This window comes from Ovis canadensis, chromosome 20, assembly GCF_042477335.2.
Source record: "Ovis canadensis isolate MfBH-ARS-UI-01 breed Bighorn chromosome 20, ARS-UI_OviCan_v2, whole genome shotgun sequence".
NCBI classification, from domain to species: Eukaryota; Metazoa; Chordata; class Mammalia; order Artiodactyla; family Bovidae; genus Ovis; species Ovis canadensis.
In genome coordinates this window covers 57406932-57433315 of record NC_091264.1, presented here as the reverse complement: position 1 = coordinate 57433315, position 26384 = coordinate 57406932, and the positions used below count along the sequence as shown (strand labels likewise).

Here is a 26384-nt window from a genome sequence, read left to right as displayed (position 1 = left end):
TTTAAAACAATTTTCTTAAAGAAATCAAAGAGCCGTGGTAAAAAGCAGGTTTTTAGTCTGTCTGCGCACCACGGAGGTGGAAGGGGGACTGAGGTGAGAAGGCGGACAGAAGACTGATGTCTGGACTTCAATGACACGGTTTTCACAGGAAGGCTGCGTTTGTGGATCACTTAGGGGCTTTGAGAAACTGGATGGCCCCCCAACATCCCGCCTCGAATCTAGCCAGTTCTTGGTGACTCCCTAACTTGAGGAAAAGGTTTCTGGTTGGAGAAAATGAAAGGGGCCCAAAATTACTTTCCAGGCGCTTGCTCATTTATCCACTGCCTCAAGCCATTCCCCCGCTTCCCTCTCGAGCAGGCGTCTGTCACACAGAAGCTAAGCCTGTGGTGCAGGTGACTCAGAAAAGCCCCACCTTTCAGAGGTGGCGTTTGTGTCGGACAGGTGGGTCCTGGGGAAGGAGCGTGGAGAACCCTCAGGACCCCTCCTCTGGTTGCTCCTGCAGCCGCCTGCTTCGGTTTCTTCCTCCCAGGCCCTTTCACGGTGCAACTCTCCCATGCTAAGTCGCAGGGCGTGTGCTGGCAACTTCACCACCGTGGAGCTGGGCTGAGAGAACTACCCGCCCTGGTAAGGAGTGGAAGTGTGAGGTGCCGGGGGGTGAGTTCCCATGGTGCCTTCATCTCGCTCTTCCTGAATTTTGATCATCTAGGCCAAGAAAAGCAACTCTGCTCAAGCTCATCTGATTCAGATTTCTATCACTTGCAACTTGACCTTCAGCTTTTGTAGAAACTTGCATAAAAACCGCATTTTCCCTCAAACAAGGAGTTAAAACACTTCACTACAAGCACGCTAATGAGAGTCTTTAGAATAAAAATTTATTTTTTAAATCAGATAACCACTTTCAAATGTATCCTGTATGCAAATCCAAATGTTTAGGTTTTAGATTTTTAAAATAATACATCATTGTTATCATATACAACTGGAAGGAAAAAAACAGCAGAAACAGTGTAGGCATAAGCTGTTCTTTTTCACATTCAATGTGAACAAACAGAAGAGTATTCTAATCACAGAGAATTAAATATTTTATTTTAGATCATAAGAATATTAGGCCCCCTCAGTTATACAGTAAAATGTAACCGAATATTTGCTTAAGTAATGAAAGGGTTAAGAAATGATTTGGGTTATAAGGAGAGCAGCGTAAGTTATAAATCTGCAGGAAGGTTGGTATTTTCCAAATGAAACCCTGATAAAAGGCTAAACAGGCTCAAACATTTTCTATAAAGAATAAATCACTCCTGATTAACATGTTTTTGCTCCAGTGTCAGCAAAGTCACAACACATGTGATGAACGTATGTTAAGAGCCAGTTTTCGAGACGTGAGTTCCATAGTGCTGTCTATACGACATTTGTTCAGGAATGACGCCAAAATTCTCAGAACACGGCATATCGGGGGGAGAGAGGTCCCTGCCAACGCTGACACAGCTAGTTAGCAGGAGGAGAGGCTGCAGAGGAGCCTGGGACAGAAGGAAGAGCTCGTCACTCTGCACGGCAGCAAAGGGACACGGCCGAGGCTGGGCCACAGGCCCTGCGGCTCAGGAGTTTGGTTTTCAAAGAGCTCAGAGCAAGATGGCTGGCTTGAGTCAAGCCTTTCTTCCTGAACCAGAGACTTCTCGACTGGTACCTGACATCCTTAAGCGGAAAGACGACGAAGACCTTCAGCTGTAGTTTTGTTAGCTATTGAGCTGGAAAAGTACTTAGAGGAGGGCTGAGACCAGCGAGGAAGTCAGAATTCACGTTTTCTCTAAAGAACCATGCACACAAACAAGCTTGCTGATGAAGGGAACAGGAAAGGAGTCAGACTGCAGTTTAAGCTCTTTTAAAAAAGATTAAAAGCAGGGGAGTGTAGAGACGGTACGGAGGAACCTTCTGAGTGGTTCGTGCATGAACTGGAAATAAGGACTCAAGCCACTTGACATTCAGGGTTAGGAACCTGTGCCTGGAGGGGTGATCTTCAGGACCTCGCTATGGCCAATTCCCCCATGTGCTAGACACAGGGAGTTTCATCAGGCATCTTCTCCCTTCTGAGTGCTAATACCGAACTTCCTCTAAGTCAGCTGAGCTCAGGAACTGTCACACAGCATCCAGCCCCAGCCACTTACAGGCTCACAGACGGCTGGGTGAGCGCTGGCAAGGGTATACTTGCATTTCTGGCTCCTGTGCTTTCAAATAGAATATACGTGACTAAATAGAGAACACGGTCCCGAACCGGCAGTCCAGGCCACCAAGAGCAGAGTTCGTTTTTCCCCAAGGCTGGGGAGGTGCGGGCTGGTACTTTGGAGGAATCCACTGCAGCCAGTGACAGCCTGGACCAAGTGACAGGTGAGTGCCGCCCACCCTCACTAGGAGGAATGTCACATGGAATACTTTTGGCAGAGGACAGAAAGTCATCCAGCTGAATGTTATTTTAAAAATATTTTATCGGAATATAAGGTCACTTTGCGAATGCATTGGTGCTCCCTTTGAAACAGAACTGCGGACAGTGCTTTTTCCTCCTGGGACTTTAGTTTGTTGGAGCGTGTGCTCCATCCTCCTTCTGGCTCTCCCTAATCAGTTATGTTGCAAAGGTGGGCTTAATGGCTTAATGGCTTAGGGCAATTGTTAAATGAACAGGATTTTCTGGAGAACCTTCTCTGAAAGGGAAAGAATATATTGATAAAGTATCTTTTGTGGCAGTTAAGACAACTTTGGATTTAGTTGAAAAAATATTATTTTTCACTTTGAAACTGATACCACGAATGCCAAAGTATTTGATTTTCATACTAATCTGGAGCTCAGACTCTTTAAGTTACACAAATATTCTCAAACAAGGCAATGACTTACAAAGTTTCGAAATGGCATCCAAAGGACAGAGGACAACTTAGTCATCACTGTGGATGGAAGAGTGATGATGGGTACGTTATTCTACCAGTGTGATCCAGAAGTCTCTATGTGGTTTTTCCACTGGACCAGGTACACACAGATATCCACACGCACGTGTGAGAAAGACAGGAAGGAGACATCTGATGTCATCATTTCTTGAATGCTTATTCTCTTCACGTGCAGGTCATTCAAGACGAGAATGTGCATTTCCAACCCCCCCACCCCCACCCCCTAGCTGTATCTAGTAATCTGTTTCAAATGCAGAGGTAAGGTCGCTATGAGAATGTCTTTAACCACCAAAGAAATTAACCCACATTAGGCTGATACCTGGCAGGACAGTTCTCTAATTTTCAAAGCCTATGACCTGAGCCTGTAATAGGCAAAGGCATCTTCGTTGAAGATATTTCTGAGCAGTACCTACACTAGCTAACTATCTCAGTATTGCTACAGACATTATGCCTTGTGCTGCCCTTGTATCGTGTACAAAGCTGACGAAGGCCATTAGGGTGACGATCACACACACTGAAGGTGACTTCCATGCTGAGAGTAAGCATGTTTTCTGGGGAGACAGTGTCATCCCTGGAGCATTATGATAGCTCTTAAATCAAGAGGGAGAGGAGGAGGGACCGAGTGAGGGGGAAGGAGGCAGAGGGAGTCTGCACACCAGGAGGCTGGGACAGTCTCCATCCTAATCATAATACTTCATTAGGCAACAAGATTTTCCAGCTGGAAGGCACATAAACAATAAGCAGAATAATAACGAAGATAATGGAAACCAAAAGGAAAAAAAAATCTCTCTCTGGTGTCAAGTACAGTGTAGCATGAGGCTACCGACTGACTGGACTTGAAACACAGCCTTTAACACAGGGACCGGCTGATGTCAGGGTCTGGGTCAGCAGGTGAAGAAGATTTGATGCTCTTGGTTTGGTTACCGTGATTCTTCAGCACTTAGTAAAGCTCCCGTGCCTTTACATGGAGACCCCAAATCCTTGATGAGACAGAAGATTTAAAATTGCAGCGTTATACACATATTTACTTTTGCTACGTCCTGCAAGTTAGACTGAGTTCACTGGTCCAGGGGAGTGGAGTCCTCCTTGCTTTGTCCACCACTCAGAGCTATAAAGTTAACTAAATAGAAGAGATGAAAGAAGCAGTTTTGAAATTTCTTACTTCTCTGCCTTGGTTATTTGTCCATCATTTGCATAAAATAAATAATATACATTAAATTAAAAAATCAGCATTATAATTAGAAATGAGAAAAAAAAAGTACAGCAAGAATCTGGTGTTCTTAAGGCAGAACAATAGAATGCTCTTTAAATAGACACTTTATTATATCCACAGGCGATAAAATCCCAGAGCTACTGTTAGGCACGTAAATACAGATCCTGGAAGAAAAAGAACAATTGTGCACAGTATTAGTTCTATTAAAAGTTACTTGCAGGAACATCATTTTACTAAAAACAAAACAAAACAAAACAAATTAAACAAAACAAAACAGGCATTTATCCTCTAAGAAAGTAAAACCCAAGAAACCTGGCTTGTCCACTGATGTGCCACGCTCCATGAAACACCTTCCTATTAAAAAACCCCACATCTGATATCGTCATCTCCGAAACACAAATGTGTTCAATATCCAAGGAAACTTCTCAATAAATGTATAGAATCCCAAGAATTCTGTGGTCACAAAGTAAATGCATTGGAGAAGGAAACGGCAACCCACTCCAGTGTTCTTGCCTGGAGAGTCCCAGGGACGGGGGAGCCTGGTGGGCTGCCGTCTATGGGGTCGCACAGAGTCAGGCACGACTGAAGTGACTTAGCAGCAGCAAAGTAAAGGCACATGTACCACAGAGGGACACACCCTTTAACTTTGTGAGCAAAATTCTACGTTTAAATACTCTTCTACTTCAAAATATTGATACAGAATGTTAAATTTGAGTTAAAATAATGGTTACGTAATTTTTTTTTGGTACGTGAATCTTTTCCCCTTTTGGCTCAAAATTTCCGAAAGCAAAGTAACTCCTTATAAGAAGTGTCACCCACTGAAGTAGAAAGATCACAACTTCACTATGTGTAAAATATTCCATCTTGAATGTCATTAAAAATAATTACCAATACCTACAGTTTGATGATAGCATCTCATCAAATTTAAGATGCCATGAGTAGTAGTAAAGAAAGTCAGGTACTTTACAAAGAAAGAAAAAAAAAATGACATTAATAGTATGATACTTTATCTATTGGAAACTGTAAGATGCCTTCTAATTTCAGAGATGCTAAAGCACGAAAAACATGTGCTAGAATCAATGAAACGCAACATCTGTCTGTGACGTAATTTATACGTTTATCTTGGGAGTTCCCTAGTGGTCCAGCGGTCAGGACTCTGCATTTCCACCGCAGGGCACGTGGGTTTGATCCCTGGTCGGGGAACTAAGATCATGCGCGGCTCGGCCAAAAAACTTTAAAATTTATTTTCAGCTCATTTTAACTATCTAAATGTAAGACGGCTTACCTGCTAAATATTTAATATTATCAAGCTTGTGCGACTCAAGCATGGTTTTCAGGCCAGCAACCTCAGTGTCTATCTTTCTGTCTGTCTGTGTGACGGCCCGATCCTGCTGGGCGTGCTTTTAAAACAAAGAGATTCACAGCATTAAACCACACTGGATTTGTCCCTGAGTCCCTTCCCGACAGGGTGCAATCAAGGTACCCCCACGGTCAGATTAAGGAGACCTGGGCTTTAGTCTTGAGTTCGAATCGCTTCATGCTATATTCTGCTAGTCAGGGCCTTAGCTATCTCTGGGCCTGTTTCCTTCAGTTTGAAACAAAGATAAAAAGTAACATTGGCTCTGTCTTCACAAAGGCTGTTTAGAGAATCAAGTGCAATTACTGATAGAAGAAAGCTTTTATAAATTATAGGCAGCTTTACAAGTAAGATTAAGATTAGGAAGCTGGTCTGTTCTCAATGGCAATGAATATACCTCCTCCTCCTGAATTCCTCTCAATAAAAGGTATTCAAAACATGCTTTAAGGAACCCCCTTACACTGTTGGTGGGAATGCAAACTAGTACAGCCACTATGGAGAACAGTGTGGAGATTCCTTAAAAACTGGAAATAGAACTGCTGTACAACCCAGCAATCCCACTGCTGGGCATACACACCGAGGAAACCAAAATTGAAAGAGACATGTGTACCCTAAGGTTCATCGCAGCACTGTTTACAATAGCCAGGACATGGAAGCAACCTAGATGTCTATCAGCAGACGAATGGATAAGAAAGTTGTGGTACATATACACAATGGAGTATTACTCAGCCATTAAAAAGAATACATTTGAATCAATTCTAATGAGGTGGATGAAACTGGAGCCTATTATACAGAGTGAAGTAAGCAAGAGAGAAAAACACCAATACAGTATACTAACACATATATATGGAATTTAGAAATATGGTAACGATAACTCTGTATGCGAGACAGCAAGAAGACACAGATGTATAGAACAGTCTTTTGGACTCTGTGGGAGAGGGCGAGGGTGGGATGATTTGGGAGAGTGGCACTGAAACATGTATAATATTATATGTGAAACGAATCGCCAGTCCAGGTTCAATGCATGATACAGGATGCTCGGGGCTGGTGTACTGGGATGACCCAGAGGGATGGTATGGGGAGGGAGGAGGGAGGGGGGGTTCAGGATGGGGAACACGTGTATACCTGTGGTGGATTCATGTTGATGTATGGCAAAACCAATACAATATTATAAAGTAATTAACCTCCAATTAAAATAAATAAATTTATATTTAAAAAAACATGCTTTAAAAAATGAATGGAATCTTAGGTAGGTAATCTAAAAGCAACAGTGCTTGCTGACACTATTTCTATTCATATTTTTAAAAAGTTTTCTTCTTTTATAATTCAAATACCAAGTGTTTTATTATGAGGCATGGCTATACCAAGGGCCTTTATGAGTTCTTTCCCAAATATAATAGTTAAACCAGATACGTAGTTAACACCCAAAGGGTAGTGAGTTTGGCTGATGTTATAAAGGTTTGTAACACTTCATTAATGTGAATGCATAAAAGCATGGGAAATACTTCCTAAAAATCCCAGGGCAAGTAAGTAGTCCCCTGTGGTGAACAGTTCAGGTAATGAATAAGGAAATAAACGCACGGACGAGTAAAATATTCCAGAGGATGAGTTTAGTATTCTCTCATGGAAGTCTCTTCCAGGTTTCAGAGGTCCCAGGTAATAAGGACAGAAAAGAAGTTATCCATGCCATAAATTAAAGTAAAAAAAAAAAAACAACTCCATTCCTTATTTATTCCTCAATTAAAATAAGTACTTTGTTAAGCAAAAAATTCCCATGATACTCCACTTCTGGGTATGTATACCCAAAAGAATTAAAAACAGGGACTCCAACAGATATCCACAAGCCCACAATTAAAGCACTATTCACAATGGCCATAATGATAATCAAAATGTAGTATGTCCATACAAGGGAATACGTAGCTTTAAAAAGGAAGGGGATTCTGACATATGTTACAACACGCATGGACCCTGAGGACGGAAAGCTAAGCAAAATAAGCCAGTTACAAAAGGACGAATACTGTATGATTCCACTTACACGAGGGACTGAGAGTGGCCAAATTCACAGAGGCAGAAAATAGAATGATGGTAGCCAGCAGGAGGGAGAAAGAGCTACTGCGTTTAATGGGTAGAGTTTCAGTTTTGCAAGGTGAGAACTGAATCTTTTCTTACCAGTGACACCATTTCTGTTTTTATTTCCAGCAGCTTCCTTTCGTTTAACGAATACTGAAACAAACACGTAACACAGGTTAGATTTAGATTTATTCCTTTATTTATTCCATTCTTCCTTGTCTGGTACCTTAAATATTCTGGTCTCAGTACTTCCAAGAATATGTACCATGAGCAGTCACCCCTAGGATAAAGCAGCCTACCTGCTTTCTCCTTTTGATCTTTTTAAAATCTTGTTTATATTCACTCATTGCTTCAACATCTAGATTCCCTTTTGTCATCTTCTACCTCTCTCTCGGTTGGTTTTCACCTCTTTGCTGTGATAACTCTAAGTCCTTCCCACTATTATGCTAGCATTGCCTGGGACCAATTTAGATGGATGCTGAGTCACAGGCTTTTCAGCTTTGGGAAGGTTGAAAAAAGTAGGGTTAACAATTCAATTTAAGCTATCCCATCTTAACTACAAACAAAATTGGCACTATCTGAAGCTTAGACAAAAGAGAAAAGACATAAAATTGGGAAAAAAATAAATTCAAGGATTATTATTCTGTGACACAGATGCTGCCTTCTGATTATAAAACACTACATAAATACACAGATTCAAGAAATACACTAGACCATCACATGTTGGTTTTAATTGAAAAAAACAAAAAAAAAACAAAAAACAAAAGACAAATCCATGTGGGCATTGTCACAATCCAATGTTATTAAGCGAATTGACTAGTTCTACTCAGAATTAAAATGATACCTTGCCTTTTTTGCTATTAATGACTGTGTGATCCTGTCAATACTGAAACCAAAATCAGGCATGTTTCCTTAGTGGTAGGCATTAGGATTTGCCTAGGCAAATAAAAATTTGTAATTTAAGTGAAGAATTTTAAAAATCCTCAATAAACTAACACTTGTTATAGGGGGGAAATTAATGCTTTTGAAGTCTCTAGAAACTTTCTAGCTATAAATGACCCCTATGACTACCAGGGGGATAGAGTATAAAAACAGCATTGCTTAGGAGTTAAAAACAACTCAAACCCCAAACCAAGAACTACTTGCAGGACCAAAGAATGCTCATCTCCAGGGTTTCAGAGAGAGCTATGCACCAGATTACCACCAGAGGGCAGGGTGGAATGGGATTTTCTGCATCCCTTAAAATTCTAGCCTTCACTAATACTGACTCAGCCACAAAGGAAAGACTAAATCTCGACACTGCCATGATTATAAAAGTAGCATCTATCTGGACCCATCTCCCTCTACCCCAAAGCAGTTTATAGGCTGTACTGCATTTGAAACTGGCTGTAAATATCACCACAGTCAATGCTGTTGGAACAGTATTCTAAGTGTATTAAACAAAAGAATGACAGGGTTGGATAGCTCATCTTCCTCAGTGCAAGTTAAATTCATGCTAGCTGCAGACTAGTAGACTGCTGTCCTGCACTTCAGAGTAATCTGAATTTAGGATTTCCAAAAAGGACTTCTCAGCTAGGTTAATAAGTCACACAAATGGACTGACTTTAATCCATGCTCACAGCCCACATCCCCCAATCTCTGAGATCTAGTTCTTCCTGACTTTGTTGCTAGAGGCATCGTCCTACATCAAGTGGATTCAGAATTCCTGCTAAGCCTATATATAACCCTTAAGGGCAAAGGTAACCAAAGGGTTTTTCATCTTCTAGAAACTAGTCATATGCTAGTGATCATTACATATTTTAGCAACACTAAGTGATTTCCTCTTCATGGGTAAAAGTGTTTCGAGACTAGAAAGGCAGGTAACACTGGCATAATAATTATTTTGCATATCATATGGGGGCTTCCCTGGTAGCTCAGTGGTAAAGAACCTGCTAGCCAATGCAGGAGACACAGGTTTGATCCCTGTGTCGGGAAGATCCCCTAGAGAAGAAAATGGCAACCCACTTGCCTGGGAAATCCCACGGACAGAGGAGCCTGGCGGGCTACACTCTATGGGGTTGCAAAATAGTCAAACATGACTTAGCAAGTAAACAACAACAAAAAAAGATATATATATCCCTTCTGCTTATATACAACCCATATTTTGTGGTATCTTTTTGGTAATGAAAGTTTTATTTTTCAGTTATTTTTCCTAACTAAAAATTTCAATTTAGCATAACTTAAAGAATCATTTAGAATTTGCATTTCAAAACAATACAAAAAACTCATTAAGATTTCTCTATTAAAAACACTACATGGAAACAGTTTTCAAACCCTCAATTTTTAATTTTAAAACATTATTTAATATTTATAATTTAATATGATCCAAGTCAGATAATCAACTTTAACTTCTGCAAAATCAGGACCAGTGGAGATTTAAGTTAATATCAAAGAGATCAAAATAAAACAATTTATTCATGTCTAAGTGACAAATAGTTTAGTATCTCTGAAACAAACAAGATTCAAACTTGACTTGACCAAGATTTTAATTTTAATGTTACTTTTTAAAGTCCTAATCCAAAATACAGTTGAAATAAAGAAACACCATGTGTAACAATCATATACAGGTAAATATTTAACAGTACTTATGACCTGTAAATAACCTCAGACTTGACCAAATGTTCCGTCTTGCAAAGAAATTAATTTATGTTCTATTTTTAAATAAAGAAACATACCAGTTCTTTCACTCTGCTCTTTTCTAGATTGAAGTCTAATTTGGTATCTGTTCGGACTTTGATCACTTCATCCTAGTGGGAGGGCAAACATCAAAGACAGAAAGAAATCCAAAGTAAGAGATCCAAAGCCTGTGTGGACATGAGCCTGGGTCCACTGTCTCCACTACTTCACCGGAGGGGTCGAGGGTAGGGGCCGGGGGTGTGCAGAGAGATGGAGCTAGAGACGAGTCAGGTCAAGAGACTGGTTAAGCCACGTCTGTGGGGACGTCCTGGTTATTTATACAGATAATCCCCTTTTATGTTGAAGTCAGATGACAGCGGGTTACTGTTGCTTTTAACATCAAGATTCCCAATACAATCGCCTTGTAGAATTTATGAATCAAGCTGTTCTCTGGACAACTTTGGAAGCAGAGATGGACTCAAGTGAAATATTAGATTCTGGTTCAAATAAAGCTTTCTGACACTCATCAAAACCTTTTTCTTATTTAACACCAATGTTCTTTCCACTTAAAAAAATCAAGCAGCTGGCGTTAGCCAGCTGCCGGGAGCCAGCGTGAGGAATCCCGCCCGTGGCAAAGGTCAAGAGGAAGGAAGCCTGACATATGAAAAGGCATGATCTGGCTTCAGGGGTCCCCCTGGGTTTTCCTGAACATCTACCCCCCAAAACCAGTCTGCCTGCCTTAATGTACTGTGCTTTCCACTCTTCTGACATAACAGAGGCTATCCCTGACCACCTTTCTCTGTAAAGAGTTAACTCAGAGCTCCAGTTAACAGTCTCCTGCATATAAAAAGAATGTCTCGGTTTAAACTCCTTTGATGGCTTTCTAACTTACCTGACCGGTCTGCCCGGACTTTTACAACTTGTGATTATTTACAGCCCCCCAACCACGAGAGGCACGAAGCTTAAAGCATCTTAAAGATATAGAGCCTTTTCTAAACAGCTAAGAATTACATTGGTGATGGGTTTTCATTGTTGAGTCAATGACTGCTGCCAGGCCTCCACATTCTTTATCTTTTAGGCACCTGAAGGATATTAATCAATGTAATTGGGATATAGAAAAAGGAATATAGTAGTTTTGATGTTAGTAACACTAGACTTTTCAGTTAATTTTCTCTTTGTTATAAATCACTGTATTCCTCTTTCATTGTTATAAATTGTTGTGTCCTTGCTATGTAAGATGTAACTTTATTTAGTGCTTTCTGAGAGTGGTACCAGACTTTGGAAAGAACACCACTTTTAAGTTTTCTGATTGACAGACCCTTATCAGAAAAGGGCCGTAAAATGTTAATTGGCCTTCTGGCCGGAAGATGATGTAAATCACCTAAGACTTGTGTATACAGCTAAGTATGCAGAGAGAAAGCCTGGTCTCGATAGCAGTCAGGGCTGCTGACGCTGCATAATTTTGTATTATCCATTGATCTCTATGTACAACCCAAAGTATAAAAAGCCTTTCCGGACAATAGAGGGGGGGCAAGTCACTGGAAAGACTGGGTTCCCCCGTGTCGAATCTCTCTCTCTCTCTTCCTCTACCTCCCTCTCCTTTCCAGGCTGAATTCCCATCTGGGGCGTGGAGGCTCTCTGAGTGTACTTACTTGCCCCGGCTTCTAAGACCCACGCAAGAGGGAGCCCAAGGCGGGGCACCCTCTGCTATTCAAGTGGGCACCGGTGGCCTAACGTAGACAGTGCAAGTTCCTTGTCTTGGAACTTTATTAGTTTTCCACGTAAACCAAGTTATTCAGCCTCTTTTCTCCACTAAATTTTCCTACTATACTATTTCTTCCTAATCTCTTTTTATATTTCTAAATAAATTTTTCCTCACCACGCCATCCCCACTTCGAATTACCCTGGATCCACTGGGGTTGGACCCCTGCAGTCAGCATTTTAAAATCACATGTAATTCTTCTAAAGACAGTCTCTCCTAAGAGAATATAAGGATTCCATGCGGCTGTTTTAGAAAAATTTTATTTAAAAATGACTTCATTCCTTCTGGATCACAATTTTCTTAATGGATTTGGTTACAGACATCAGTAACTTATTCTTTGGCTATGTTCTCAGTTATATCTTCCAATATGTACTTTTGAGACATATCACACAAATATTTAACACAGAAGCAAGTTTTCAAGAACACATAAATATTTTGAACATTATATTTATTACTGAACTTGTGTAATTATAAACGAGCAAGCAGACAGGAATGAGGATCTTACCGTTACTTGTTGTTTTAACCGATGGAGCTCAAGTTTTATTTTCTAAAGAAACATTAAAAAGAAGTCAGTCAAGGATATGTTTGGAAGGTTAGAAGAAAAACATAAAACTTGGTAATAAACATATATTACAACATGCATCTATGAGCAAGTTCTTCAAGTTCTTTCCTCAATTCAACATGAATTTAGCCATGTTTAGAACACAACGATAACTGAACAGTCTCAGAAGCAGAAATGATCACTGGTTGTGCCAGGATGGTACTATAGTCATCGTGCGTCTTGAGGGCTTTCAATTCATGTTGAAGGCCACATACAATTAGTAACACAACTGTCTTCAACAGTCTCATTTCCCTCCAGAGATGCTTTAGTATCTCTTTCAAGTTTCCTTTTAACTAATTCTGCCCTCAAATAAACGACTTCAAGACAGTTTCAAACTTTATCTTTTTTTTCTAGCAAAAGAAGGAATTGTTTGCTAGGTAGGTTCTTATAAGATCAAGACCAACAGGTGATAAATGAACTTCCTTCACGGGACTCTAAATAGGACTGAAAACAAAAGGAAGATGCGGAGACAGTACCTATTTAAACACTGATCTCATACGCCCACGTAAGACTTGAAGAGATATTTTACAGCAGCACTTACTCATAATAACCCCAAACTGGAAACAACTCTAGTATGGATCCCAGTAGAATAACGCAGCATGTTCTGATAATACTATGAACGATGGACTAGAGTAACCTATTGCTGCAAGACACACTTGTGATTCCACTGATAAAGTTCTGCAAGAGCAAAACCAGTTAATGGCCATGTAAGTTGGCCACAGTGATTTTGGCTGTGGGAGGAGTGACTAGAGTGGGTGACGGCAGGTCTTGGGGTGCCAATCAAGGACCACTTCATCTGAGGTGTACCCTTCTTTGTACACTTTTGTGTACACGCATTATACCTCCATATCCTAGTAGAAAAGCACTTGATAAATATGAGTGGCTCTTTAGCTTTACCTCATTTTCTGATCTGAGGGCTGAAAATTCACTCTTCTCCAAAATAATCATATCTTTTTTCACGTTAGCGATCTGAGACATTATTTGCTGAAGAGTGATCTCCTGGGAAAAGAAAAATGAAACATATAAACCTCATCTGGCCTAGGAAGTCCACCTCCTACCACCTCAACCTGAGATCATCTTAATGAGAAACCAGGACATGGGCACGTAGAAAGAGGTTCAGCAACGTCCTCCTCCATCTCCAAATGAGAAAACAGGAAGAACTCTAGGCCAGTATCAGCACCAGATGAATCACGGTTAATAGCGGCAGTCAGAGGACTGCCAGCTACAATTCGGGCCGCATTTCCATTTATGAAAGCATTCTGTTGTTCGACTGCTCAGTTGTGCCTGACTCTTTGTGACCCCATGGACTGCAGCAGGCCAGGCTTCCCATCTCCCAGAGTTTGCTCAAACGCATGTCCACTGCATAGCTGACTAGAAGAGTTAGTTTTCAAACTTAATGATTCTAGAGTAGTTGAAAAAACAGCTCTGAATAAATATATTTTATGTCACTCTAGCCATTTGCCTCTCGTCTATATTAAAATTGCTATATGCTGGGTCTTCCCTGGTGGCCCACTAGCTCTATCTGCTCACGAGCCCCAGCAAAGCTACCTGCTGCATCTTGGTGACCATATCTTTGTAGATGATATCCATGTTGGCCTCCATGATCTTCATCAAGGCAGATACAATGACTTCTGCTTGTTGAGTAGTAAACCCTAGGCAAACACACAAAGACAATTACTCAGGAGACCATAGTTGTCAGAATCAATTAAAAAAAAAAAAAATCCTTCATTGAAAGGGAGAAAAGACAAAGTTACACCTGCAGGTGAATGTCTGAATTTAGAAGAAGCTGGAAAGTTTAGCATGGCAAGAGGGTGGAGTCTAGTCACAGGCTGTGATGTATCTGTCACTTGGGACAAGTTGGATACATGAGTGTTTACATGACTGTTTCCTCATGTAAAATAAGGGGTGGGGCTGACTGAGCTCTGACGTCCCTCCAAGGGGTCAAAAACCATGTTTTCAGAGAATGTCTAATGACAGGAGATATCTGCTCTGCAAGGTCAAGTGAAAAGATGCAAGACTCAAAAATACAGATATTATACAAGTTATTGCTTTTGTAACTTATGAAAGAGTCTAGGTAGCTGTTATTTTCTTCTGTGTTGTCTTAATTTTCTACAATGGATATGACTTCTTCAATTTTAAAGTGTATATATTAGTAAAAAATTATTACATCAAGTAGAGAAAGTTTATTTCCAGCACAAATTGGTCAAGTCAATGGCTATATAATAATAATTCAGCTGTTAATTTAATGTTAAAAGACAAAATCAGTTCTTACATTTTTTCCTCCACAATCTTCCTCAATCACTAGTGAGGAAAGCCCAAATTGGAAAGAATATATTCTTTTATATTCAATAAATGATGCTGAACTGAATTATATAAAGACTCAAGTTAGCAGTGCTACTATTTTTAATAACTATAGGTACTAACATATTTCACATTGAAAATTCTAATTAAAATGCTTAATTTTAAATATTTAAGATGCGTAAGTACCTGGTATATAATTCTGTTAAATACTTTCATCTATAAGAACTTCAGAAGAATGTACTGATTCTTATAATTAGTTCATGGCATATTTGTCTGGATAAAGTTATACCTGATTCAATCTGGATGAGATTAAGCATGGGACTATACTGAAAAAGAACAAAGAAACAAATTCAAAGAAGACAAAAAGACCTCCAAAAACCTATTCTTTTCACTTTATTCAAAATCCTTTTATTTTTAATGTGTGCGTCATGAACAGCTAGCAAAAAAACATCACTCAAATATTAACAGTTTAGCTCTGACTGGGATTCAGAGTAGTTTTTCTTGGTTCTTTTCTGTTTTCCTAATTTTAAAAAAATCAACAAGTCTTTTGCAATTTTTAAAATTTATTAATAAGAGTTCATAATTAAACATAATTAGGCTTGAGGATTATAAAGAAAAGAAAAAGAGAAACCAAAGTGGACTTACACTGATAAGAAAAGAGATAAACTTTACAGCCTTATAATTTAGAACCACCTACAGGAGGAGAAAGGATAAGAATAGGGAGAAGTTAAGCCTGAAAACTTCTGGGATACCAGATCCAAATGAATTCTTTGTATTAACAGGAAAGGGAGGTGGGACAAAATCAGGGCCAGTGAGATTACGGACAGAGGAAGTTCTATGAATCAGGAGCCATAACTCCAGAGGGGATAAAAAAGGGTAAAGGACAGAGCATTCCCCCAGGGGTCCTTCCTGCTCTTACCCTAACCCAGCCATTATCCAGGTAAGCACTTTCACATCCTACACCCACTGGGGTCCTTACATCACTGGTTTTGAAATAGGCAAATACTCACAGGCCAGGGTTTTAAATCAAGAAAAGTAGGAACTACATATGTTGAAACATTCAACATCTATTATTTTTGTCAAAAATAAATAAATGGATTCTGAAAGGCAGGAGAAACAAACCCCACCTTTCATGGGAGAAAGGCTTTGGGTCCACTGCAGCTACCTGGCCACAGTCACGCTTAACAAAATAAATGACGTCCTCTTAACACGTCAGACATCTAGTCCATGTAGATACGCTCCTATTATCTCTGGAATGTCTTTTTGGTTGCTTCGAATACAAAAGATCCATGAAAAAGAAAAAAGGAAAGAAAAAGAAAAGTGGAAAAAAGACTTCTGCTTATCCAGATAATTTCAGATGCCCCTCTTACTTCTACTAAGTCGTGGTGGAAAAGGCTGACTGTTTCAAGTTTGAGATGAAAAAGCTGTAAAAATTATCACAGAGCCTGTGAGTTTTCCCAACGTGCATTCAGGACATTGCTTAACACTCACAAGGGCTCTCTGGAATTCTTAGTACACCCATGCTCCAGAGGTGGGCGGCTGGGAACTGAGAAGGGAGAGACTGTGAGGCCACACAGCTGGAAGCTTGCAGAGCCTGAAACCAGAGCCGCTAACTAACCCACGTACGCACAGAAGGACCCACCCCATCACCGTGTTCTGGGTAGATAAAGCACATTAACACAGGGCAGCTTTGCAGATATGAACACGCATAACCGGATGGATGACTGTACTATAGCACAGACTGATGTATTTCAAAGGCATAAGCTATGGTATCTGAGATTCTGATTGTGAGAGTATATGTGTTCACGGTTTAAAGAATTATCAATATAATATGTATTAAACTTACATTCTGCATTTGTCTGCTGCTGCTAAGTCACTTCAGTCGTGTCCAACTGTGTGACCCCACAGACGGCAGCCCACCAGGCTCCCCCATCCCTGGGATTCTCCAGGCAAGAACACTGGAGTGGGTTGCCATTTCTTTCTCCAATGCATGAAAGTGAAAAGTGAAAGGGAAGTTGCTCAGTCGCATCCGACTCCCAGCAACCCCATGGACCGCAGCCTACCAGGCTCCTCTGTCCATGGGATTTTCCAGGCAAGAGTACTGGAGTGGGGTGCCATTGCCTTCTCCGGTGCATTTGTCTAGACAAGATTAAATATGAGACTGCTACCTATATACTAAGTGTACTTTCAATAGCTGCCATACATATCAGAGTAATCTTTTACATCAGTTGGTTCAAGAGCAGTAAGAGAAAATGTCAGTCTGAATATTTTTTTAAAACCACAGTAAGCTGCAACGATCAATAACTGCTGCTCCGCAACATTTTAATTTCACAAAAAATTTTAGAGCACACGAGATGCACAGGAATAAAACTGTCCCTTCTGGCCTTAGACAGCTGTCCTAGGAGCCATTCCTGAGTTTTGCTGGCTTATGTCTAATTTTTAACCTGTAACACTAATCTTTAACTTCCAGAGTGATGTTATAAACATACAGTTCACTTGGACAAAGAGAAAACGTAGGAGGAAAGTCTCAATTGTACTGATGAAGCAAAAATGCCCTTAAACAGAAAAAAAAAAAAACAAAAAAACAAGGAACTTAAAAACATGGAGACTGATCAAAAGGCAACTTGTAGACTTCAAAGTCAAAGAGAAATATGAGAAATTAGGTGAGACCATCAGGAAGCCGTGAGGTACAGTGTTTCTCGATGACACCGAGTGACCACTGGCAGAGGATTACCATTCTCCTCGAGCACACACACTAAGGCATGGGTGTCAAAGTAGAGCTTCCTGTTCCCAGAAGAGGCGAACTCTCTCCTTCTGCTGTCCAGCTGCAGATTCCCAGCACAGAGGCTCAGCTCTAGAAAGGAAAGGACAAAACAGGACCTGATGGCAAACAAAGGCAACTCAGCATCAGGAAAAAAAAAAAAAAACAAAAACGTACAAGGCACACCTCAAAGGCCTATTTTTTAAATTAACAACGGCTTTATTGAGACACACCTCACATGCATATGACTCACCCATTTGCAATGCATACTTCAGTTGTTTTCAGTATATTTACAGAGCTGTGCAATTGACCCACAACTAACTTTAGAATACTTTCATCGATCCCAAAGAAATCCTAGACCCTCTAGCTACCCTCTCTCATTTCCCTACTCTGTGCTCCCCAACCTCAGCAATCCCTTAATCTATCTTCTGTCTCTATGAATTTGCCTACTCTGGACATTTCATTTGAACAGAATCATTAAGTATATGATATCTTGTGACTGGTTTCTTTCACACAGAGTGGTATTTTCGAGGTTCACCCCACCGTGTTCTACGTCAGTATCTTTTTATTGCCGAGTAATATTTCATTGTACAGATATACCAGTTTTTTTTTTTCAAACGTCGTCACCAGTTAAAGGACTAACTGTATGAAGGTTCTAATTTCTCCACATCCTCAACACTGTTATTATCTGTCTTTTTTATTATAATTATCCTAGTGGGTGTCAAGTGGTATCTCTCTGTAGTTTTGATTTGCATTTCCCTGACAGTTAATGATGCTGAATATCTTTTCATGTGTTTACTGGCCATCTGTACATCTTTGGAGAAATATACTTTCAGACCCTTTGCCCATTTTTAAAAAATTGAGCTATCTTTTTATTACTGAGAGATTTTTTTTTTAATCTTGTTAAGTCCAATTTATCTTTTTCTTTTGGTCCTTTTGCTTTTGGTGTCACAACTAAGAAGCCACTGGCAGATGTGAGCACAGAGACTGACATGTTTTCTAAGGGTTTTGCAGTTTTAGTGTTCACGTTTAGGTCTTTGATCCATTTGAGATAGTTTTGTATATGGTGTGAGATGGGGGTTCAACTTCATCCTTTCACATGTGGCTGTCCAGTTCTCTCAGCACTATTTTCTCCCTTAAACTGTCTTGTGACTCATCAAACATTCAACCGATCTTAAGTGGGTGGGTTTATCTGTGGACTCTCCAGTCTAGTCCATTGATCTGTATGTCTGTCCATTTGATAGAGCCCCATTTTCTTGATTACTTGTAGCTCTGTGATAAGTTTTGACACCAGGAAGTGAGTTCTTTTTGTTCTTTTTCAAGATTGTCTCGGCTATTTTGAGTCCATTGCATTTCCATATAAATTTTAGGATTATATCATTATCAATTTCTGCAAAGAAGCTCCTTAGAACTGTGATAGAGACTGCATTAAATCTGTAGGTCAATTTGGGGAAGCAGTGCCATCTTAAAAATATTAAAGTCTTCCAACCATGAACATGGAATGTCTATTTATTTAGGTCTTTAATTCCTTTACTGTTATATATAATTTCAGAATATAACTTTTGTGCTTTTGTTGTTGTTAAATTTAAGGATTTTATTCTTTTTGATGCTACTGTTACTGGAGTTGTTCTTTAGATTTTTCAGACTGTTCATTGCTACTATATAAAAATACAACTGAGTTTTGTTTTTATAGAATTTGTATGTTGATCTTGTATCCTGCAATCTTGCTAAATTTGTGTATTAGCTGTGAAAGTATTTTAATGAATTCCTTAGAGTTTTCCATGTACAAGGTCATGTCATCTGTGAATAGTGATAATTTACCTCTTCTTTTACAATCTGGATGCCTTTTCATTTTCTTGCCTAACTGTACTGGCTAGAACTTCTGGCACCGTGTTCAGTTGAATAGTGAGAGCAGATCTCTGTCCCTGACCTTGGGGGGAGAAGCATCTTGCCTTTCACTATGAAGTGTGAAGTTCTCTGCGGGTGTTTCAGATGTCCTTGATCAGGTGAGGCAGGTTGCTTCTGATCCAGATTTGTCACGAATGGATTATGGAATTTCATCAAATTCTTCATTTTTTTCCATGATCGTGTGGTTTTCCTCCTTTACACGGTGAATGTGGTGTGCTACACAAATTGATTTTCTGATGATAAGTGAACCTGCTGTTCCTGAGACGGAGGCCCACTTGGTCATGGCGTTCACTCCCTCTTACATATCGCTGGATTTGGTTTGCTAGTATTTTCATAACAGATTTTTGTCTGTAGTTTTCTTTCCTTGACTTTGTAAAAGTCTACCTTTGGGAAGACATGTTCTAACAATTCATATATTACCTGTTACATGAATTTTTGTGTGTTTAACCACAGATCCAACCTGTTTTGCAAATTTGTTTCAAGATGCTCATTTGATTTTTAAAATTTTTTTGGCCACTCCTCATGATATGTGGGATCCTAGTTCCCTGACCAGGGATTGAACCTGCAGCCCCTCTACATGAAGGGTGGAGTCCTAAGCACTGGACAGCCCAGGAAGTCCCTCCTGGTGCTCATTTGAAGAAGGCAGCATAGTAATGGTTTCCTGGTTTTTGTATTCCACAAACCATAAAAGTAGTTTTAAAATGACAGGGAACAACTGCAAAAAGAACTTGTAATTTTTATCAAGAAAGGCCATTTAAACATAATAGTTTCTTATTCTTACAAGCCTACTAAAACTGACAGCAAAAGAGAGATGGACAATATAAAAATCTTTCAATCAAATGTAATAAACGTAGCTATATAAAAACCAGTCCATCCTAAAGTAAATCAGTCTTGATTATTCATTGGAAGGACCAATGCTGAAGCTGAAACTCTAATACTTTGGCCACCTAATGTGAAGAACTGACTCACTGGAAAAGACCCTGATGCTCGGAATGATTGAAGGCGGCAGGAGAAGGGGATGACAGAGGATGAGATGGTTGGATGGTATCACCGACTCAATGGACATGAGTTTGAGTAAGCTCCACAAGTTGGTGATGGACAGGGAGGCCTGGCGTGCTGCAGTCCATGGAGTCACAAAGAGCCAGACACGACTGAGCGACTGCACTGAACTGAATATAAAAACCTACTACATCTTTGTTCTTACTTTTCTAAGATGTCAGGTATAGAAGAGTGAGAGAAGACAGAATAGTCATCTATTAATTCAGAGTTGAAAAGTTTTCTCAGTAGCTCTCCTAAACATCCTTCAGCTGATCAATTCTATTCTCATCCCCTAAACATTCAAAGGAAATTCCAAGTAAGCAAAATGTGACATGGACAGGACCCTACAGATCTGATGCTTTTCTGTAAGACAACAGCAGTGGTTCCCAAGTTACTGGAAAGAGTGGGGTGGCTGCAGTCACAGTCTGTACCAAGATAAGGACCAGAGAACCAATAATCACTTTGTACCAAGCACTGTTTGCAGACCAACAAAACATAAAATGCAGCAACTACTTTTGTATGTGTGTGTCAAACAGTAAAAACAAAACAAACAAAAAAACTTGAGAGTTGCTTAGATTCAAAGAAGCACTCGCCTACAGTATAAGGCCCTTGACAAGGCACACAAAGCTCATCCTAGTTTAGCCCACTCACCCCTTTAGCTTTTGTTCTGGCCACCTAAGCTATTCTGTTTCCCACACTGTCAGACTCTGTACTCCATCCTTAAGCTTGGCTTGCTTCCCTTTCTCAACTGGTAAATTTTAAGCATCCCTTTTACCCCTCTTCATCTAATCTGACAGTGTGGTCAGTTCAGTTCAGTCGCTCAGTCGTGTCCGACTCTTTGCGACCCCATGAATCGCAGCACGCCAGGCCTCCCTGTCCATCACCATCTCCCGGGGTTCACTCAGACTCACATCCATCAAGTCTGTGATGCCATCCAGCCATCTCATCCTCAGTCGTCCCCTTCTCTTCCTGCCCCCAATCCCTCCCAGCATCAGAGTCTTTTCCAATGAGTCAACTCTTCACATGAGGTGGCCAAAGTACTGGAGCTTCAGCTTTAGCATCATTCCTTCCAAAGAAATCCCAGGGTTCATCTCCTTCAGAATGGACTGGTTGGATCTCCTTGCAGTCCAAGGGACTCTCAAGAGTCTTCTCCAACACCATAGTTCAAAAGCATCAATTCTTCGGTGCTCAGCCTTCTTCACAGTCTAACTCTCACATCCATACATGACCACAGGAAAAACCATAGCCTTGACCAGACGGACCTTAGTTGGCAAAGTAATGTCTCTGCTTTTGAATATGCTATCTAGGTTGGTCATAACTTTTCTTCCAAGGAGCAAGTGTCTTTTAATTTCATGGCTGCAGTCACCATCTGCAGTGATTTTGGAGCCCCCCAAAAATAAACTCTGACACTGTTTCCACTGTTTCCCCATTTATTTCTCATGAAGTGATGGGACGAGACGCCATGATCTTCGTCATGATCTTTTCTGAATGTTGAGCTTTAAGCCAACTTTTTCGCTCTCCTCTTTCACTTTCATCAAGATGATTTTTAGCTCCTCTTCACTTTCTGCCATAAGGGTGGTGTCATCTGCATATCTGAGGTTATTGATATTTCTCCCGGCAATCTTGATTCCAGCTTGTGTTTCTTCCAGTCCAGCATTTCTCATGATGTACTCTGCATAGAAGTTAAATAAGCAGGGTGACAATATACAGCCTTGACGTACTCCTTTTCCTATTTGGAACCAGTCTGTTGTTCCATGTCCACTTCTAACTGTTGCTTCCTGACCTGAATACAGATTTCTCAAGAGGCAGGTCAGGTGGTCTGGTATTCCCATCTCTTTCAGAATTTTCCACAGTTTATTGTGATCCACACAGTCAAAGGCTTTGGCATAGTCAATAAAGCAGAAGTAGATGTTTTTCTGGAACTCTCTTGCTTTTTCCATGATCCAGGGGATGTTGGCAATTTGATCTCTGGTTCCTCTGCCTTTTCTAAAACCAGCTTGAACATCAGAGAGTTCACGGTTCATGTATTGCTGAAGCCTGGCTTGGAGAATTTTGAGCATTACTTTACTAGCATGTTAGATGAGTGCAATTGTGCGGTAGTTTGAGCATTCTTTGGCATTGCCTTTGGAATCCATTATGCTCTGGGCGGGGCATTATGCTACCCTGTAAGGTTCTCTCTGCTAACTCCTCCCAGGTAAGGGAGCAGCCTGTATTCCTTCCTTATCTCTGTCTCAGGCCAGAACAGACAACCCTATCATAGCACCTACTACATTTATTTCCATGTCTGTGTTTCATTCCAAGCTCCCCAAGAGTGTCCAGTCAGTTATTTTTGTATCACTAGCATTTAGCAGAGGTCCTGGTACATTGCAGGCCAGAAATAACTTAACAAAATATCCAACTGTATGAATTCTTAGATCCAGATCTACAAACTGTCTACAAAGAAAGTTTGAGATGAACTAATTTCTCCTCTTCACCTATGGTTTTCCCTTTTCACATAAGTGAGGTCACTTAAATCTGGCACCTCTTTTTTCATCCTTTATCTCTGCTGCTGCTGCTGCTAAGTTGCCTCAGTCGTGTCCGACTCTGCGCGACCCCATAGATGGCTAGCTCTGGGCAAAAACGGCCTTTATGAGAAGAGACCCGGACACAGAACAGCCCTAACTGGATGGCAGGTGAATGAATGAATGTACCTCTTACAGAGCTCTTTACAGGCCACCCACCCATTTCAGAACAGTGCTAGACTGTTCCATGGGTTAGAGAGCTCAAATATATTTGTGTCTAGAACTGGCTTGATACGATTATTCTAGTCCCAAATTCCTTTCTTCTAATAACAATAATCATTCATGTAATTTAAAACAATACTGCAAGCTTATTTTAAATAAATATTATTGGCTGAAAAATGGAGACGGCCTAGTTATGTGCCACTTGACCCTCCAACCCCGGCTGATGGAAGGTGAAGTCCATCTTGCCTCCATCACAGAGCAGGGCCTAGGCACACAGCAGTACTCTGGCACCAGAGGCAGCTCTGGCCCACTTTTCCTTCTTTATTGTGACAACAAATTGAGGTCTAAGAACTATGAATTCCCAGAATTAATAACCAGGAAACAAGGAAACTGAGCTACGATATGTAATTCTCCTTTGGGGACCTTCAGCACATCAAAAGCATACACAAAAGAAGCCCAAAGTTAGTCCTGGACAGAGGAAGAAGCACAAAGTTCCTATTCATAAATCACCCTTAGGTCTAAGTAGCTCTACAGAGAATCCTGGACACCAAACAGACCACTAGGCTGAAGACCAAGAAACAAAATTCTCATTAGCTGATGGGATCATGAGAGGAAAAGAAATCACAAGTTACTAGCTTGTCAAAAAAAGAGCAACAAAAGGCAAAGTACAGAAATAAAGACTCACAATTACTGCAGCACACTGACAGCTGACTACTCATTTCCCAGTCTCCTACACAACTCTCCTTCACACTTTGCAAGAAACTAACCAGTTTCTTGCCCAGCCAAAGATATTCTTAAATTTCAGAAGCAACCAACATTTACCGAGCACTTCTGTTGAGGAAAACATTTTTCAAATAGCCATCAGTGTGGTTTGGGAGAGCTGCTGATGTATATGTATAGACTCCCCAAAGTTAGGCTTTTGCTAATAAATAACGATTACCCCAAATGATATTTTTTTTAATCAACAGTTTTCAGTCTAGTACACTGAGTCTGCTTAGACTTTCCTCATCTCATGCAGGGGAGTGATTGATCTCACGTTCTCAAAGAATTTAATCAAACGCCAACTTCCCAAAGAAGCTTATTACGAGGACTCCATTTAAATGAGTAACTGGAGGACCACTCCACTTCTCAACCTTTACCCCCTCTATTTGATCAGATGTTATTATATACATATATATATAATATATGATACTTATGTATATTATAACATGTTATTATATTATATACATATAATCTCCTTTGCTAAAATTAAGCTCCAAGAAGGAAAAGAGTTTGCTGACCGATACACCCTGAGTACTTAGAAAAATGCCAGGCACAGTAACGTACCCAAAAGAGGGTCTGAAATTAAACTGTGAAACAGTCCCTTCGTTTCCTGTAGCTTCGCGCCTCCCATCGCTAGCCTACTACACGCCGTGTGTGCACCCGACCCGGGGGATCTGAGGAAGTACGCACCGCCTTCCCGCAGCCATCAGTCACAACCTGCGCCGGACACCCGGCGCCCGCATCCGGAGGGGTCGGACCTTCCCGTCTGGGGAAGCCCAGGTTAGCGCCCGGCCCAGACAGCGTGACCGGACAGTCCCCCGCCCGGGAGAAGACCGGCGACCTCGGCCGGCCTGCCCAGCTCCCGCCGCCCCGGCCCGGCCCTCACCTCTCCTGGAGGACGCCAGGGCGGCCACCCGGCCGAGGCACCGGGGGAGCGCGCCCGCCGCACCCGCGAGGCCCGGGGCCAGGCCCGGCTGGCTTCTCCACACGCCGCCGCGCCCGGCCGGGGAGCCCGGGGGCGCCGGGGGTCCGGAGCGCGGGCGCTCCCAGTCCGCCGGCGGCCGGCGCGGGGCCGCGGCCGCCCGGCGCGGGCAGGGCACCAGCAGGAGGAGGAGCAACGGGGAGGCACGTGCCGCGCCGCCGCGGACCGCCCGGGCGCCGGGGCGCAGCGCCCCCGGACCGCCAGGTATCGCGGGCAGGAGGCGGCGCGCGGGGATGCCGCGGCCGCCCGGGCCTCCAGCGCGGCCGGCGGCCAGGAGGAGCAGGAGCCGCCGGCGGCCCGGCGGGCACTTCGGCCTCTCGCCCGCAACGGAGCCGCAGTCCATCCCCAACGCGGTCACTGGCCCGGGAGCGCGCTCATGCCGGTCACGCGCGGCCCCCGCCCGACCCCTCCTGCAGAAGCGAGCACGGGCGCCGGCGCCGAGCCCGCCCTTTCCTGCCCGCCTGGCGAGGTTCGGGGCCCGCGCCGGGGGCGGGCTGGGTGGGTAGGCGGGGCTCCAGGCCCGCGCCGGGGGCGGGGCAGGGCAGAGGGGCGGGGCTCCGCTCGGGCGCTGGGGGCGGGGCGGGGAGGCGGGGCTCCGGGCGCGCGCTGGGGGCGGGGCCGGGCTCTTCCACCGGAGCCAGCGCCGGAAGAGAGGGGAGTCTCTCAGTTCAGTCGTTCAGTCGTGTCCGATTCTTTGCGACCCCATGGACTGCAGCACGCTAGGCCTGTCTGTCCATCACCAACTCCCGGAGTTTACTCAAACTCATGCCCATTGAGTCGGTGATGCCATCCAACCATCTCATCCTCTGTCGTCCCCTTCTCCTCCTGCTTTCAATCATTTCCAGCATCAGGGTCTTTTCTAATGAGTCGGTTCTTCGCATCAGGTGGCCAAAGTTTCAGCTTCAGCCATCAGTCCTTCCAGTGAACATTCAGGACTGATTTCCTTTAGGATGAACTGGTTGGATCTCCTTGTTGTCCAAGGTGCTCTCAAGAGTTTTCTCCAACACCACAGTTCAGAGTCTGTTACAGATCAAACCCGCATCCTGCTTCGTAACGGCGACCAGGGAGACCAGGAGGTGGTCGTGGGCCTTCACAGAGCTGGAATGAGCTCGGAACTGCCACGGTTTGCGTATTTATTACACTGATGTCCTTATAAAGACATTAATTATCCTGGGGCCCTTTAGAATCTCTTGGAAAGTCCGCCGAACTGCCCTGGGTTTTCCTGACTTTCCCGGACCGAAGTCCCTCAGAGTGTTGGCGCCGGAGTGCATTTTGAAGATTATTAACAAGGTCTAGGGTGTAGCACTTAACATAGTCAATGCATTTA

The 26384-nt window shown here is 42.1% G+C and overlaps 1 protein-coding gene across 1 annotated transcript; it reads right to left on the bottom strand.

Moving 5' to 3' along the window:
• Nucleotides 1–850: 850 nt before the first annotated feature.
• Nucleotides 851–26258, bottom strand: MCUR1 (mitochondrial calcium uniporter regulator 1). The gene is made up of 9 exons (XM_069564269.1): nt 24962–26258; nt 17618–17737; nt 14131–14234; nt 13480–13581; nt 12487–12528; nt 10279–10350; nt 7664–7717; nt 5423–5537; nt 851–4301 (listed from the first exon to the last, which is right to left on the bottom strand). The coding sequence occupies exons 1-9, from the start codon at nt 25398–25400 to the stop codon at nt 4246–4248; spliced, it is 1104 nt and encodes a 367-aa protein (XP_069420370.1). The 5' UTR covers nt 25401–26258; the 3' UTR covers nt 851–4245.
• Nucleotides 26259–26384: the final 126 nt, after the last annotated feature.

What these genes read in the sequence shown, in the direction of transcription:
- MCUR1 (XM_069564269.1), bottom strand. Translation starts at nt 25,400, where the DNA reads ATGGACTGCGGCTCCGTTGCGGGCGAGAGGCCGAAGTGCCCGCCGGGC. An exon ending in GTGTGTGCTCGAGGAGAATG is followed by an intron (nt 14,235 to 17,617) that starts GTAATCCTCTGC and finishes GTGTTTGCCTAG; the next exon opens with GGTTTACTACTCAACAAGCA. An exon ending in AAACAGAAATGGTGTCACTG is followed by an intron (nt 5,538 to 7,663) that starts GTAAGAAAAGAT and finishes TTGTTTTAAAAG; the next exon opens with CACGCCCAGCAGGATCGGGC.